This window comes from Panthera leo, chromosome B3 (genome assembly GCF_018350215.1).
Source record: "Panthera leo isolate Ple1 chromosome B3, P.leo_Ple1_pat1.1, whole genome shotgun sequence".
NCBI lineage: Eukaryota > Metazoa > Chordata > Mammalia > Carnivora > Felidae > Panthera > Panthera leo.
Window position 1 is genome coordinate 136,264,726 of NC_056684.1, and position 13,572 is coordinate 136,278,297.

General features: G+C 46.7%; 1 protein-coding gene across 4 annotated transcripts in view; it reads right to left on the reverse strand.

The window, feature by feature from the left end:
* The window catches only part of DDX24 (DEAD-box helicase 24), a 32,488-nt gene extending 19,558 nt beyond the window's left edge, over nt 1-12,930 (reverse strand). Inside the window, exon 1 of one of the 4 annotated variants that reach the window (XM_042944190.1) lies at nt 12,754-12,930. Coding sequence is in view for 2 of the 4 variants with exons in the window: in XM_042944188.1 (XP_042800122.1) it covers nt 495-531 (37 nt within the window). In the remaining 2 variants the exon portion in view is untranslated. Of the gene's footprint in view, nt 1-494; nt 638-1,055; nt 1,158-12,753 lie in introns of those variants that run through there. The other 3 variants (XM_042944189.1, XM_042944188.1, XM_042944191.1) reach the window with 3 other exon arrangements.
* Nucleotides 12,931-13,572: the final 642 nt, after the last annotated feature.

Here is a 13,572-nt window from a genome sequence, read left to right on the forward strand (position 1 = left end):
AAAGAAGTGAGGACACAGACAGAGAGAAGATCAAGTTAGAGAAGAAACACAGCGACAGATCAGGCAGCGGGGCCTGGAACAGAGGGGACACAGGAGATGGGCAGGCACACGCTGCATCTGGTTTGGATTCCAGATCCAATACTTAACTGCCTGTGTGCCATGGACACTTCCGCTTAGTCCTCTCAGAACGTCAGTGTTCTCATCTTTTAAAAAGGGAGAGGCGCCTGCTAATATCTAAGTCACAAAAACGTTTTACGCAAATAAAGAAAATTACGTAGAGCCTGGAGAAAAAAGCTTTCCACAGCCAAGCCATTTTGAAGGCCGAATTAAGAATGAGGAGGCTTGGAGGGAGGGGAGAGGAGGCCGGCTTTATGATCCCGGCACAGACCTTTCCTCCTCCTCACGCCTCGCTCCAAGAAGGCAAAACGCCTATTCCACCATTCTGGCCTTTGCCCATCCAGCTTTGGCATTGCATTTTAAGTCACTTAAAATACATTTCAACGGAGGCCGCTTGAGTGGAACTCGATCCATCTCCTCCCTTTCCAGAAAGGCCAGGAAAAAGGACAGATCCTGGAAGGAAGGATAAAGGTGAAGCGTAGTTCAAATTTGGGTCTGTGGCGGACGTCTCACTCCCTGTGAGCCTCAGTGTCCTCGCCTGTAAAATGGGGATGACGAAGGGGTCTGTCTCAGGGGATCGGTACACCATTACCAGGTGGCGCACGTCAGCACCCGCTGGCCATGGCGGCTGAGCGCTCAGCACGTCAGCACGCAAGGAGGCTTCCCCCACCGCACCTGCGACGCCACGACCGCAAACCACCGGCTTCCACGACGACGGCGGTGGGGGTACTCAGGCCCAGAGGGGCGAGCTGCTCGGCCCCGCCTCAGGCAAGACAAGCGCACGAAGCGGACAGACCGAGGCCACCACCGAGCCAGGAGGCCCACTGCAGGGGCCCCCGGCGCGGGGCCGACGGCCGCCCTCTCGGGGCCCGAGAACCCAGCGGCTTAGACAGACCCGCAGCGGAAGCCCCGGGCCCGACCCCAGTCCCGGTACTGACCGCCTGGAGAAGCCACCGTGGCTCCTTCACACACGCCGGCCGACCGCCTCGCACACCTCCACCGCTCTCCCGCAGCTGCAGCGTCGTCCGCAGTTCCGGGGCGGGGCCTGCACTCACGGACGCATGCGCCCTGCGGCAGGAAGTCCCGCCCCCAGCTAGGCGCCGCTACGTGATTCGCTATGGCTGCATCGCGGACTTCTGCAGGGCGGGGGCGGGGCCGGGGGCGGGGGCGGGGGCGGGGGCACGGGGCGCCTGGCGCTCCGAGAGGTGCGATTGCGTCTTGCTCGCTGGGTAAGCGCCTCTGCTGTTCAGCGTCCAACGGGCTCAGTGTCGGCCCCTGCGCTGGAGCGCAAGTTTTCTTGTATTTTTTTTTAAAATACTTTTCAAGGTTTATTTATTTTTTAACGTTTATTTATTTTTGAGACAGATAGAGACAGAGCATGAACGGGGGCGGGTCAGAGAGAGAGGGAGACACAGAATCCGAAGCAGGCCCCAGGCTCTGACCTGTCAGCACAGAGCCAGACGCGGGACTCGAACTCCCGAACTGCGAGATCATGACCTGAGCCGAAGTCGGACACTCAACCGACTGAGCCACCCAGGCGCCCCTCTTGTATTCTTGGTCTAGCTTCAGTGCAGTGGCTGTCCACGAATGAAGTACCTAGTGCGTGCCTGGAGCCTTTTGCAAACGTTTTAGCATCTAATTTGCAGCCCCAACCAGCCTGTATCGGAGGGGCTGTTTTGTCAAGTTTTTTCACGCCTCGCCCGTTGCTCACTGATGGTTAGGCTACGTTGCCCTGACTCCAAAGCTCATGCTTTTTTTTTTTTTTTAAATTTTTTTTTTCAACGTTTTTTATTTATTTTTGGGACAGAGAGAGACAGAGCATGAACGGGGGAGGGGCAGAGAGAGAGGGAGACACAGAATCCGAAACAGGCTCCAGGCTCCGAGCCATCAGCCCAGAGCCTGACGCGGGGCTCGAACTCACGGACCGCGAGATCGTGACCTGGCTGAAGTCGGACGCTTAACCGACTGCGCCACCCAGGCGCCCCAAAGCTCATGCTTTAATCACCAAGCTAGATTGACTCCTTTGTTATATGCAGAGAAATCGGCTTCACGGTAGATGATGTTCCTTTCAATGTGGGCATCACCACATCACCTGGGAAACATTTCCCATATGGTGTCCCTGTCTGGTGATCTTGGAAAGTCCTAAAGGAATTCATAAAGTTTAGGTCAAGTGAGCCTCCCCACCCCATCTTGGAACCACCATGGGACAGAACTTAACTCATTTCTTGAGGAAAATTGCCAGGGTCCCCAAGAGGCTGGATGGCATAAAGCCTGTGCCCAAGTGGTGTCTGAAGCAGTGTGATGCCTAGAGACTGAAGCTGTCTAGATGACACTGTGACGAGGAAGGGTGCATGTCCCTACTACATGGCAGGACAAAGGGTCCTGTCCCCTCTGAGCTAGTTACACATGTTGGAGTATTGCAGCATTGTCCTGAGAGAACCTTGCCTAACAGGGCTGTGTGGTGGGACAAGGGTCCTCAACAGAAACAGGCTAGAAATAGAGCCCCTGTGGTGGGAGTTGGGGGACCTGTCGAGGGGTCAAAATGGGGCATAGTGGAGATTCTCAGTGGAGGCCTCTGAAAAACTGACAAAAGCATCTGTATTAGGATTCTCCAGAGAAATAGAGGCAACAGGATATGTATATACAGAGAGAAATTTATTTTAAGAGAATGGCTCACAGTGATTGTGGAGGTTTGACATATCCAAACTCAGATAAAGTAGGCCAGCCAAAGAGTCCAAAGGCAGCCAATGGGCAGAATCCTTTCTTACTGAGGGGATGCAGTCTTTGTTTTATTAAAGCCTTCAACTGGTTAGATGGGGCCCACCATCACTGTGGAAGGTAATCTGTGTTCCTCAAAATCCACAGATTTAAATGCTAATGTAATCCAAAAAGACACCTTCACAGAAACATCTAGAATAATGTCTGACGAAATATCCAGGCACAGTGGCCCATCCCAGTGGAGGCAGGAAATTAACCATCAGAGCATTCCAGGAGAGAAAAGGGTAGTTTTTGTTTGGGCGTCTTCCATGGTGGAGGAGACAACTCTGTGGGACAGCCAAGACAGATTTGCAAGCACCAGCTAAGTTAAGGGAGTCTTTTGCCCCTTTATTCCTTGCAGCTTTGCTCAGTTGACCCTGAAGTCACCAAAAGCAGCTGCATGGGGAGGAAGTAAAAGAAAGAGAGGTGAGGAGCAGATTACTTCCCTTCTCCCCAGCTCTTTGTTTCAGAGCCTGGATGAGACCTAAGCCGGGGAAAAGGAAGAAGTTATAAATTTGCACGTGAGGTGGAAATTTTGACATCATGTTAGATCGCATTTTTGTGTCTTTTTTTCACAAGACAACGGGGTGTTGTTCCCCCTGATTATTATGGATGAGACATTAAAATGGCATTCTGTCTGAGTCCGTTTTAGTGAAGGCACAAATACTGAGAAGAAAATGGTAAGTGCAGAGTTTCCTTGCTTGGTTCCTTGGAGAGTGTTAGACCTAGCAAGGAAATTGGCTTAACATCAGTTTCATGACACTTAGCTCAAAGCCTGCTTCAAAGTACAAAAGGATCGAAATTGAAGAGGCTGGGAGAGAGAATGTCTTTGCAGAACATTGCTTAAAACTTGTGGCCAAGGTTGAGTGAAGTATAATTCAGACTTAACAATAATTTAGTTCAACAAGCATCTCCTTCTTTAGGATTCCCCGAGTGTTCTGTATAAAGCATAGTACTTTCAGCTCTGTATTTGATTGGGAGATTTACCTTCTTGTCTAACTTCTCTTAGATTACAAGTTCCCCCAAGGAATTCCCCTCAGCTTTGTCTTGGTGTCCCCTAAAATATCTAGTCCGTGTCTGGCTGACTTAGGGGGTCATAGCTGTTTGTGGATAAATGAATGAGAAAACAGTTGACCTTAGCTTGAAGACAGGTTCCCCCTATCCATTGTCATTGAACCTAGCACCAAAAGTGACAATGAGTACTGACCTCATCAGATAGTATCTGTTCATAGTTCATAGCAGCTTTGTTACAAAAACTAGAAACAACCAAAATGTCCTAAGATAGGTGAATGGTTAAAGTGTGGTATGTGGTAATCATTTTGTGATATCTACATATATTAAGCCGTTAGGTTGTACACCTTAAACTTACACAATGTTGTGTGTCAATTATATCTCAATAAAGCTGGGGGAGGGGGAACCTATGGTACATCTATTCAACATTAGAAAGGAATGAACTAGTGGGTACACACAACTTGGATGGATCTAAAGGGCATCAGGTCGAGTGAAAAAAAGCCCACGTCTAAAGGGCATATCGCAGGGGTGCCTGGGTGGCTCCGTCGGTTAAGCGTCCGACTTCAGCCAGGTCACGATCTCCCGGTCTGTGAGTTCGAGCCCCGTGTCAGGCTCTGGGCTGATGGCTCGGAGCCTGGAGCCTGTTTCCGATTCTGTGTCTCCCTCTCTCTCTGCCCCTCCCCCGTTCATGCTCTGTCTCTCTCTGTCCCAAAAATAAATAAAAAAAAAAAAAAAAAAAAAAAAAAAAACGTTGAGAAAATGACGGAACTCTACACACACCTCTACCAATGCAAATCTCCTAGTTTTGATCTTGGATTAGCACTACAGGTGATGTAGTCACCGGAGGAAATTGGGTGAAGGGGGCGTAGAACCTCTGGGTACGAGCTTTGCAACTCCCTGTAATTCTACAATTACTTCAAAATTAAAAAGTTTTTGAAAAAACTACATTGCTCACATTGTATTCTTACCAAAAACTGTTTAACCTGAATCTAATCACGAGGACACAGTCAGGCAGATCTAGATTGTGGAATATTCTATAAGACGACTGGCTTCTTCAACACAGTCATGGAAAATGAGACAAATCTAGGGTACCGCTTTTATTCAGCATAGTACTCGAAGTCCTAGACATCCAAATTGGTAGGGAAGAAGTAAAACTTTAGTATTTGCAGATGACATGATGCTGTCTATGGAAAACCCTAAAGACACCACCAAAAAACTACCAGAACTGATCAATGAATTCACTAAAGTTGCAGAATACAAAATTAATATACAGAAATCTGTTACATTTCTACATGGTAATAATGAAGCGGTAGAAAAAGAAATTAAGAAAATAATTTCATTTATACTTTGCACCAAAAATAATAAAATACCTAGGAATAAACTTAACCAAAGAGGTGAAAGACCTGTGCTCTGAGAACTATAAACGTTGATGGAAGAAATCAAAGACAACACAAAGAAATGGAAAGACATCCCATGCTCATGGATTGGAAAGAGTGAATATTGTTAAAATGTCTGTACTACCCAAAGCAATCTACAGACTTAATGCAATCCCTATCAAAATACCAACAGCATTCTTTACAGAACTAGGACAAGTAATCCTAAAATTTTTATGGAACCACAAAAGACCCCAAGTAGCCAAAGCCATCTCGGAAGAGAAAAACAAGACTGAAGGTATCATAATTCCAGACTTCAAGTTATATGACAAAACTGTAGTAATCAAAACAATATGGTACTGGCCCCAGAATAGACACATAGGTCAATGGAACAGATGAGAAAACCCAGAAATAAACACACAATTATATGGTCAATTAATCTTCAACATAGGAGGAAAGAATATCCAATGGGAAAAAGACAGTCTAATTCAACAAAGAGAGCGCTGTCCAGTTGGGAAAACTGGACAGCAACATGTAGAGGAATGAAAACTGGACCACTTTCTTACACCGTACACAAAAATAAACTCAAAATAGATTAAAGACCTAAATGTGAAACTTGAACCCATAAAAATCCTAGAAGAGTGCACAGGCAGTAATTTCTCTGACATAGGCAGTAGTAGTATCTTTCTAGAAATGTCTCCCAGGGCCAGGGAAATACAAGCAAAAATAAACTGGCGGGACTACATCAAAATAAAAAGCTTCTGTACAGCAAAGGACACAAAACTAAAAGGCAACCTGCTGACTGGGAGAATATATTTCCAAATGACATATCCAATAAAGGGTTAGTATCCAAAATATAGGAAGAACTGATACAACTCGGGGCACCGGGTGGCTCATTGTTTTAAGCTTCCAACTTTGGCTCAGGTCATGATCTGGTGGTTCATGAGTTCAAGCCCTGCGTAAGGCTCTCTGCTGTCAGCACAGAGCCTGCTTCAGATTCTGGATCTCCCTCTCTCTCTGCCCCTCCCCTGCTCTCTCTCTCAAAAAATATATAAACTTAAAAAAAAAAAAAAACTCAAAAAGAAGAACTGATACAACTCAACACCCAAAAAACAAATAATCCAATCAAAAAAACGGGCAGAAGACGTGAACAGACATTTCTCCAAGGAAGACGTCCAGAGGGCCAACAAACACATGAAAAGATGCTCAGTATCACTCATCATCGGGAAAATACAGATCACTAGAATGAGCTATCACCTCACACCTGTTAGAATGGCTAAACTCAAAAACACAATGAACAACGGGTGTGGGTGAGGATGTGGCGAAAAAGGAACCCTCACGCGCTATTGGTGGGAATGCAAACTGATGCAACCACAGTGGACAACAGTATGGAGTTGCCTCAAAAAGTTAAAAATAGAACTACCTTAGGATGCAGTAATTACACTACTGTTTACCCAAAAAATACAAACACATGAATCCAAAGAGATACACACAGCCGTATATTTATTGCAGCATTATTTACATTAGCCAAAATTTAGAAGCAACCTAAATGTCCAACAGACGAATGGACGAAGACGATGTGGTATATGTACACAATGGAATATTACTCAGCCATAAAAAAGACTGAAATCTTGCCATTTGCAACAATATGGATGGATCTGGAGGGTATTATGCTAAGTAAAATAAATCTGTCAGAGGAAGACAAACACCATCTGATTTCACACATACGTGGACCTTAAGGAATAAAAAAGCAAAACAAACAAGACCGTGAGAGGCAAACCAAGAAACAGACTTTTAACTATAGAGAACAAACTCATGGTTACCAGACGGTGGGGGGATGGGAGATGGGTAAAACTGGTGATGGAGATTAAAGGGCAGGCTTATCATAATGATCCAGGTTTTAGAGGACTGAAGCTTACATAACTGGGGAGGGAGAGCTCTTTTAAAAAAATTATAATTACAATGTCATCCAAAACCAGGGGAGTAGGGCTGAGGGAAGTCCGATTGGAAAGAGACAACTGTCTTAGCCAATTACTTTTAGAATATCATACTTTTGCAAATAGTGAGACTAGTGATGTGAGCACATGACCAGAATCGCTCTCGGGGTCTTAGAAGGAGCCAGCACAGGCAAGGGTCCCCGAGCTCAGATTTCTTTTTTCACTCCATGGCAAACCTGCCTTTGCCTCTATCATCAGTGGTGGCACAGAATTCTATTTTGTGGAGGCACGAAATTTTTACTCCATATTCCCTATTGTTTCAAACAATTGGCTTGCTGTCGTCAGTAACACCATGATGACCATCCACGGGCTGATATTTTTGTGCGTGTGTCTGACTCTTTTCTTAAAATGAGTTCCAAGAAGCAAAATTTCTGAGTCAAATGGAATGGAAGCTTTTATTATCTGTCTCGTGTTGCTAGCCGGAAAGTATGCCTCAGAATACACACCACCCAGCCCAGCAGGAGAGGGTTCGCCTCTCTTTGCCCAGGCAAACACTGCGTGTTTTCAGTTAATTACTACCTGCCGCAGATATTGAAGAGGTTCTCAATCATCTCTCTTTCATCCCCTGTTCTAAGTTCTCCACGACGGAGAGCTAACGTCCATGTTCCCCAGACTCCCGTGTAGCACCACTTCTGTGCATAACCTGGATGGTGCCACATAGTCCCCCCTGTGCCAGAACTGGAAAGTGGGAGGGGGACAGGGCGTTAGCTGCCAATCACAGTAGTGGGACCTTGGTTTCCAGAAACAGCAGGATGCTTAAGACCCGAGCCCAAATCAAGAGTTGGATGCTTAACCGACTGAGCCACCCAGACACCCCTTGATGTCTCAGTTTCTTGATGCTGGTAGTGGTTGCTGCACCGTCGGTGGTCCAGGTCTTCAGTGTCATTCTGAGGATGGAATTTCAACCTTGAACCTCCTCCTCCAATCTTGAAACTATTTGAAGGCACCTAATTCCCTGTGTTAAAACCCATTGTGCTTAAGTGAGCTGGAGTGACTTCTGCTACTGTAGTTAAACCTTGACTAATAAACCAGTAATAGATGCCACACACACACACACACACACACACACACACGCACACAGATATCTGCTTTAAAAAGCAATTTTACTATTAGTGAGATTGCACATCTTTTCATATATTTATTGGCCATATGTAATTCTCTCCTTGGAGACTACCTCTTCTTGTCTTCGGGTTTCTTTTTGGAGAAAGTTCTTTTCAAGGGCACCTGGGTGCCTCCATCAGTTAAGTGTCCGACTCTTGATCTCAGCTTGGGTCTTGATCTTAGGGTCATGAGTTCAAGCCTCATGTCAGACTCCCTGCTGGTCATGGAGCCAACTTAAAAAAAGAATAAGGAAGAAAGAAAATAAATAGTTCCTTTCAAAAACTGATTCATAAAAACGCTTGACAATGCAGAGAGTAACAGTGCAAAGGTTTGGGTTTTTTTCCCCCCTTGGTAGGTCACTTGCTCTCATCCTTGTTCATGGTGCTTTTAATGGCAGATGTCGTCTGATGGAACCACTTTTTCCTGTCCCACAGGTTGTCTTTCTAGTTGTCTTCTAGTGACAGGAAATTCAGAGAAACCACTTTGCCTGTTTCTCCCCATGGGGAATGTCCTTGATGTCATGAATGCCGCCAGGAAGGCAGAGCCAATACCAACCCATCCAGAGACTTTTCCTGCAAGCTAGCTCTGCAAACCTCTCCCCCGCTTGTCCCAAGGACGGTGGTTATGCAGGATCTCAGGGAGACTGGAGCAGTTTTTGCCAAACTGTTCGGGTTGCTGTTCCAAAGCTAAAGAGGGCTGGGCCGGGCCCTGGGTCTGGCCACCTCATTTCTTTGTGTTGCATAAGAGGCAAAGCCTCTTTGCTTAGGACAATCAAGGATGTCCTGCCCCCCTTTTCCGCCATTTCTTTCATTTCCTGCCCTTCCTTTCCTCCTCAATCTCACACTGAGATTCTCGCTTTCCTCTCTCTCCTCCTTATTCATGCGCCCATTCAAAACCCACTTACAGAGCTCCTGAGTACTAACCCAAGAGAAAAAGAAAATCTATACTTTCGTGGAACTTATTCCACTAGAAACAATAAATGGAATAATAGGTCTATTTTCTGAGTGTCCCTGTGTCACCACACTCTGGCACATCAAGACTAATGAACTGTTCCCAGGTCACAACGAGCAAGGATTCCAACCCAGGCCATTGGCTCAGAGATCATGCTGTTAACCACCAACCCATGCTTCCCTATGGGATTAGGGCCGAGTTCCTTTCAGTTCTGAGCTCTGTTCTCTTTGCATTGAGCTCCCGCATCTAATTGGCTTTCTAGTCCCAGGTTTGGCAGGTCAGCTAGAGCTGGCGGACAATTCTGGAACTTGAGTCTCTGGCCCTTGGTTCAGGTCGCAATTCCCCAGCTCTTTGGGATTCCTTTCCGGAGTTCCAGTCTGCAGTCCCCACTTCCTGGTCTGCTGGTTTCGTCCACAAAGGAATCGCTGGTGGGGTGCACTACCTCTCTTGGCCCGTCACCTCTTAGTTACCGCTGGTGGGCTTAGGCACACACGTTCGTGCACCTCATTTTATGTAGATAAAAGCTATTGCTAACAGGCGTCTCCAAAGCCGAAAAGCCACAAAAATTGGTGGGCACGGGTCAAGAACCTAAGAGCTATTAGAGCGATCACTCCCAAACCCAAAGCCTCCTGCGTTAGGATAAGAGGCTCATGGCACAGGTTAAATCGACACTAGGTCACCGGCCAGCCTCAAGAAAATTTCCATGCGGCGAGGAACACTGTAAAACACTGTACAATCCTCAACCCAGCTGCACACCCCTTGCAGGGATTTGCTCAGCCCTGGGAAGCCCAAAGTCTTAGCCAAAAATATCCTTAAACTCTAAACAGTCACGTGGTCCATTTTCTGGCACATCTGCTTTTTTTTAACGTCTACGGAACTGTAGTCCCGGAAGCTAGAAGGATCTGCCAAAATGGCAAAATCTTTACTAAGCTTATTTTGTGTCCTGAGAAATTGTCTTGGTAACCATCAGGTTGGGCGCCCCAAACTGTGGCTAGATAGAAACATGGATTGCACCCCTTTTTCGGCTAGGGTCCTAGCAAACTGCTGCTAGCCCTTGAGGAAAATTACAATGGCCACCACAGGGAACGTTCCAATTAGATAAGATCATTTAAGAAGTGCACTTGAGGGGCGCCTGGTTGGCTCAGTCGGTTAAGCGGCCGACTTCAGCTCAGGTCATGATCTCGCGGTCCGTGAGTTCAAGCCCCGCGTCGGGCTTTGTGCTGACAGCCCAGAGTCTGGAGCCTGTTTCGGATTCTGTGTCTCCCTCTCTCTGACCCTCCCCCATTCATGCTCTGTCTCTCTCTGTCTTAAAAATAAAATAAATGTTAAAAAAAAAAAATTAAGAAGTGCACTTGAAAGTCCTTAAATTAAAAAAAAAAAAAAAAAAAAGTCTCCAAATTAGGGGCGCCTGGGTGGCTCAGTTGGTTAAACATCTGACTCTTGATTTCAGTTCAGGTCTTGATCTCACGGCTCAGGGGTTTGAGACCAGCATCAGGCTCTGTCCTGACAGCTCAGAGCCTGGAACCTGCTTTGGATTCTGTCTCCCTCTCTCTCTGCCCCTCCCCTGCTCGTTCTCTGTCTCTCAACAAAATAAATAAACGTTAAAAAACAACAACAACAAAACCTTGTAAACGTTAAGAAAAAAAAAACAAAAACCTTGTCAAATTCTGGTAAATATCAGAGCAGCAGATTGGGCTAAAGGTGAAAATTGTTCCCAGAGTCAGCTCTCTTGGATCTCTGCCTGCAGTACCTTGTAGAAAAAGAACACAAAGTATCTTTTGCACCTTCTCTGAGAGTGCCTCTGGAGTCCAAGGGTTTTGTTTTTTTTTTCAATGTAAGACAGAGAAACTAGAGGGATCTCATGGAAAGAACTGGTTTTTACTTACACCCCCATCTTACACATGCCTTATGGTTCAGATCATGAATGTCCTCCCTGTAAAGGTCAAGGAGTTAATGATTTCTTTGGGGTCTTCTAGCACAATCGATAACATCTAAGCAGTGACTGGGCCAGGTAGTCATTTGGATGTACATTTTCCAAGACCTCTGACTCCAGACACCTTGACCCCAGGACCCCTGGCTCCAGGGCATAAGTGACTTATGGAGGACACCTGAGCACTCATCCTTGTTTTGACCAGTTCCTGGATGCCTGAGAAGACATGTACGCTGGACCACATCCTCAGGAAAAACCCTAGACCCCAAGCAAAGGCGAGTCTCCCTCTCTCTCTTTCCTTTCCCTTCTGAGTCTCCCAGACACTCCATCTGTTATACTCTATCACTTACCCTATTCAATAAACTCTGCTCTCGCTTCTGCTCAGCCTGTGTTTGATTTCTACCCTGTGTGATGCCAAGGACCATCTTGGCTGATCCTTTGGGATCCTCTCTGGGTCCCCGGACCCAGTCAGCCTGCATCAAATCCTGCCAGAAATGTTTACTGTTTGTCTCAGCTTAAAAAAAAAAAACAAAAAAAAAAACAACAAAAAAAAACGCAACTACACAGTAGTGCTTCGGTCAGAAATTGGCCAAGTTGCAAAACACGCTACAAAAATTTTTTCAATGTTTATTTATTTTTGAGAGAGACAGAGTGAGCAAGGCGGGGAGGGGGGCAGAGAGATAAGGAGACACAGAATCCAAAGTCTCTGTCAGCACAGAGCCCCATGCAGGGCTTGAACCTGTGAACTGCGATATCATGACCTGAGCGGAAGTTGGATGCTCAACAGACTGAGCCACCCACGTGTGCCTGTTAAAAAAATGTTTAACCTTCCTCCCCTAAGCTAAAATGAAACTAAGTACCCAGAAGGAAAGTAAAACCTTCCCAAGCCTTTGTAAAAGTATTTACTGAAACAGATAAAGCAGTTAGATGGGTGGACCAACCTGTGATATTTGTACTGCAACCTGGGGCGCCTGGGTGGCTCCGTCGGGACAGCTCAGAGCCAGGAGCCTGCTGCGGATTCTGTGTCTCCCTCTCTCTCTGCCCCTCCCCAGCTCGTGCTCTGTCTGTCTCTGTCTCAAAAATAAATAAACATTTAAAAAAAATTAAAAAAAAAAAAAAAAGTCAGGGACAAAAATGCTCAGCGGCTACCCAGTCGTGAACCCTCTCACTCTTGAGTTGGGCTTTCTCTCAATAAATTCAGTTGCTTTGCTCACTCCCTGTTGTCTGCAAGATTCATTCTTGGACTCTGTGGGACAAGGACCAGCATCCTGTAACATTGGCAGACCTCTGGCTCCCGCTGGTTCTCAGTTCTAGATGGGTCATTAGCAGGTGCCGGTTTCGGTGACACCTGGTCTGCACTACAACACAGCTGACTGCTCACATCCCCGCCTAACATGAATGACTACATCCAGTTTGGCGCCCCCCCCCCGCCCAACACACAATGTCTATTGCCTGGCGAGCCCAAAAGCCTAACAGTTCTATTACAGTTTCGTTTTCCCGTAAAAACAAAACCTACCTCATTGGCTGTGCTTCAGTCAGAAGGGAGTCGTGTTATAAATATCCTGAGTCAGATCTTCTGGAAACACATCCAAGGTTTCAGGCTCAGACTTCTGGGTCCGAGACCCGTTTTGAGAAAGTCTGCTTCTCTGGGTAACACAGGGAGGGGTGGGCAGGGGCTCTTTCCCCTGACCTCCGATGGCAGGTGGGCGGGGGCTCCGTGAGTGGGAGGGAAGCTCTTGTGGATCCATTTGGTGAAGGTTCTTTCGTTCAGCATCACGGCAGTTGGGGTGGGGAGGGGAGGGACTCCAGCCCCAACCGCCCCTGGGCTCTGGGGCTTTGACACCATGAGCCTTGTTTGAGCCTGGGTGGAAATTGGCTAAGCAGGGGAAAAAGACAAGCGTCAGGAGGAACCAAATCAGAACCATTCCAAGCCCAGGCTTTGGAAGCAGCTGGACTTGGGGCAGATCACCTGCCAGCTCTGTGGCAGAGATGTGTCGTCATCTATAAAATGGGGATCGTAAGCTCTCTTTTCTCATCATCTTAAGTGACGAGATGACGAGATGACGCGAGAACAGAAACCTAGAGCAACTTGACTACAATCTATGCCTTTAAGGCGTAATTGGTTCTTATTTCCTAATTCTGGCATCTTTTAAACGGCTCTGTGGAACTTTAGGAAAGTCCTGGGAAGAGCTGAGAAGTTGGTGCTGGGGTTTTGGGGAGGAAGGAAGCAGCCTGGTTGGAGAAATGAAGTCCACTCGCCAGCCTCCCTTAACCCTTTCCAGGCTGCTGCCTGGTGGAGTTTTGAAGTGATGGGGGGGGGGGGGGGTCCAGAACT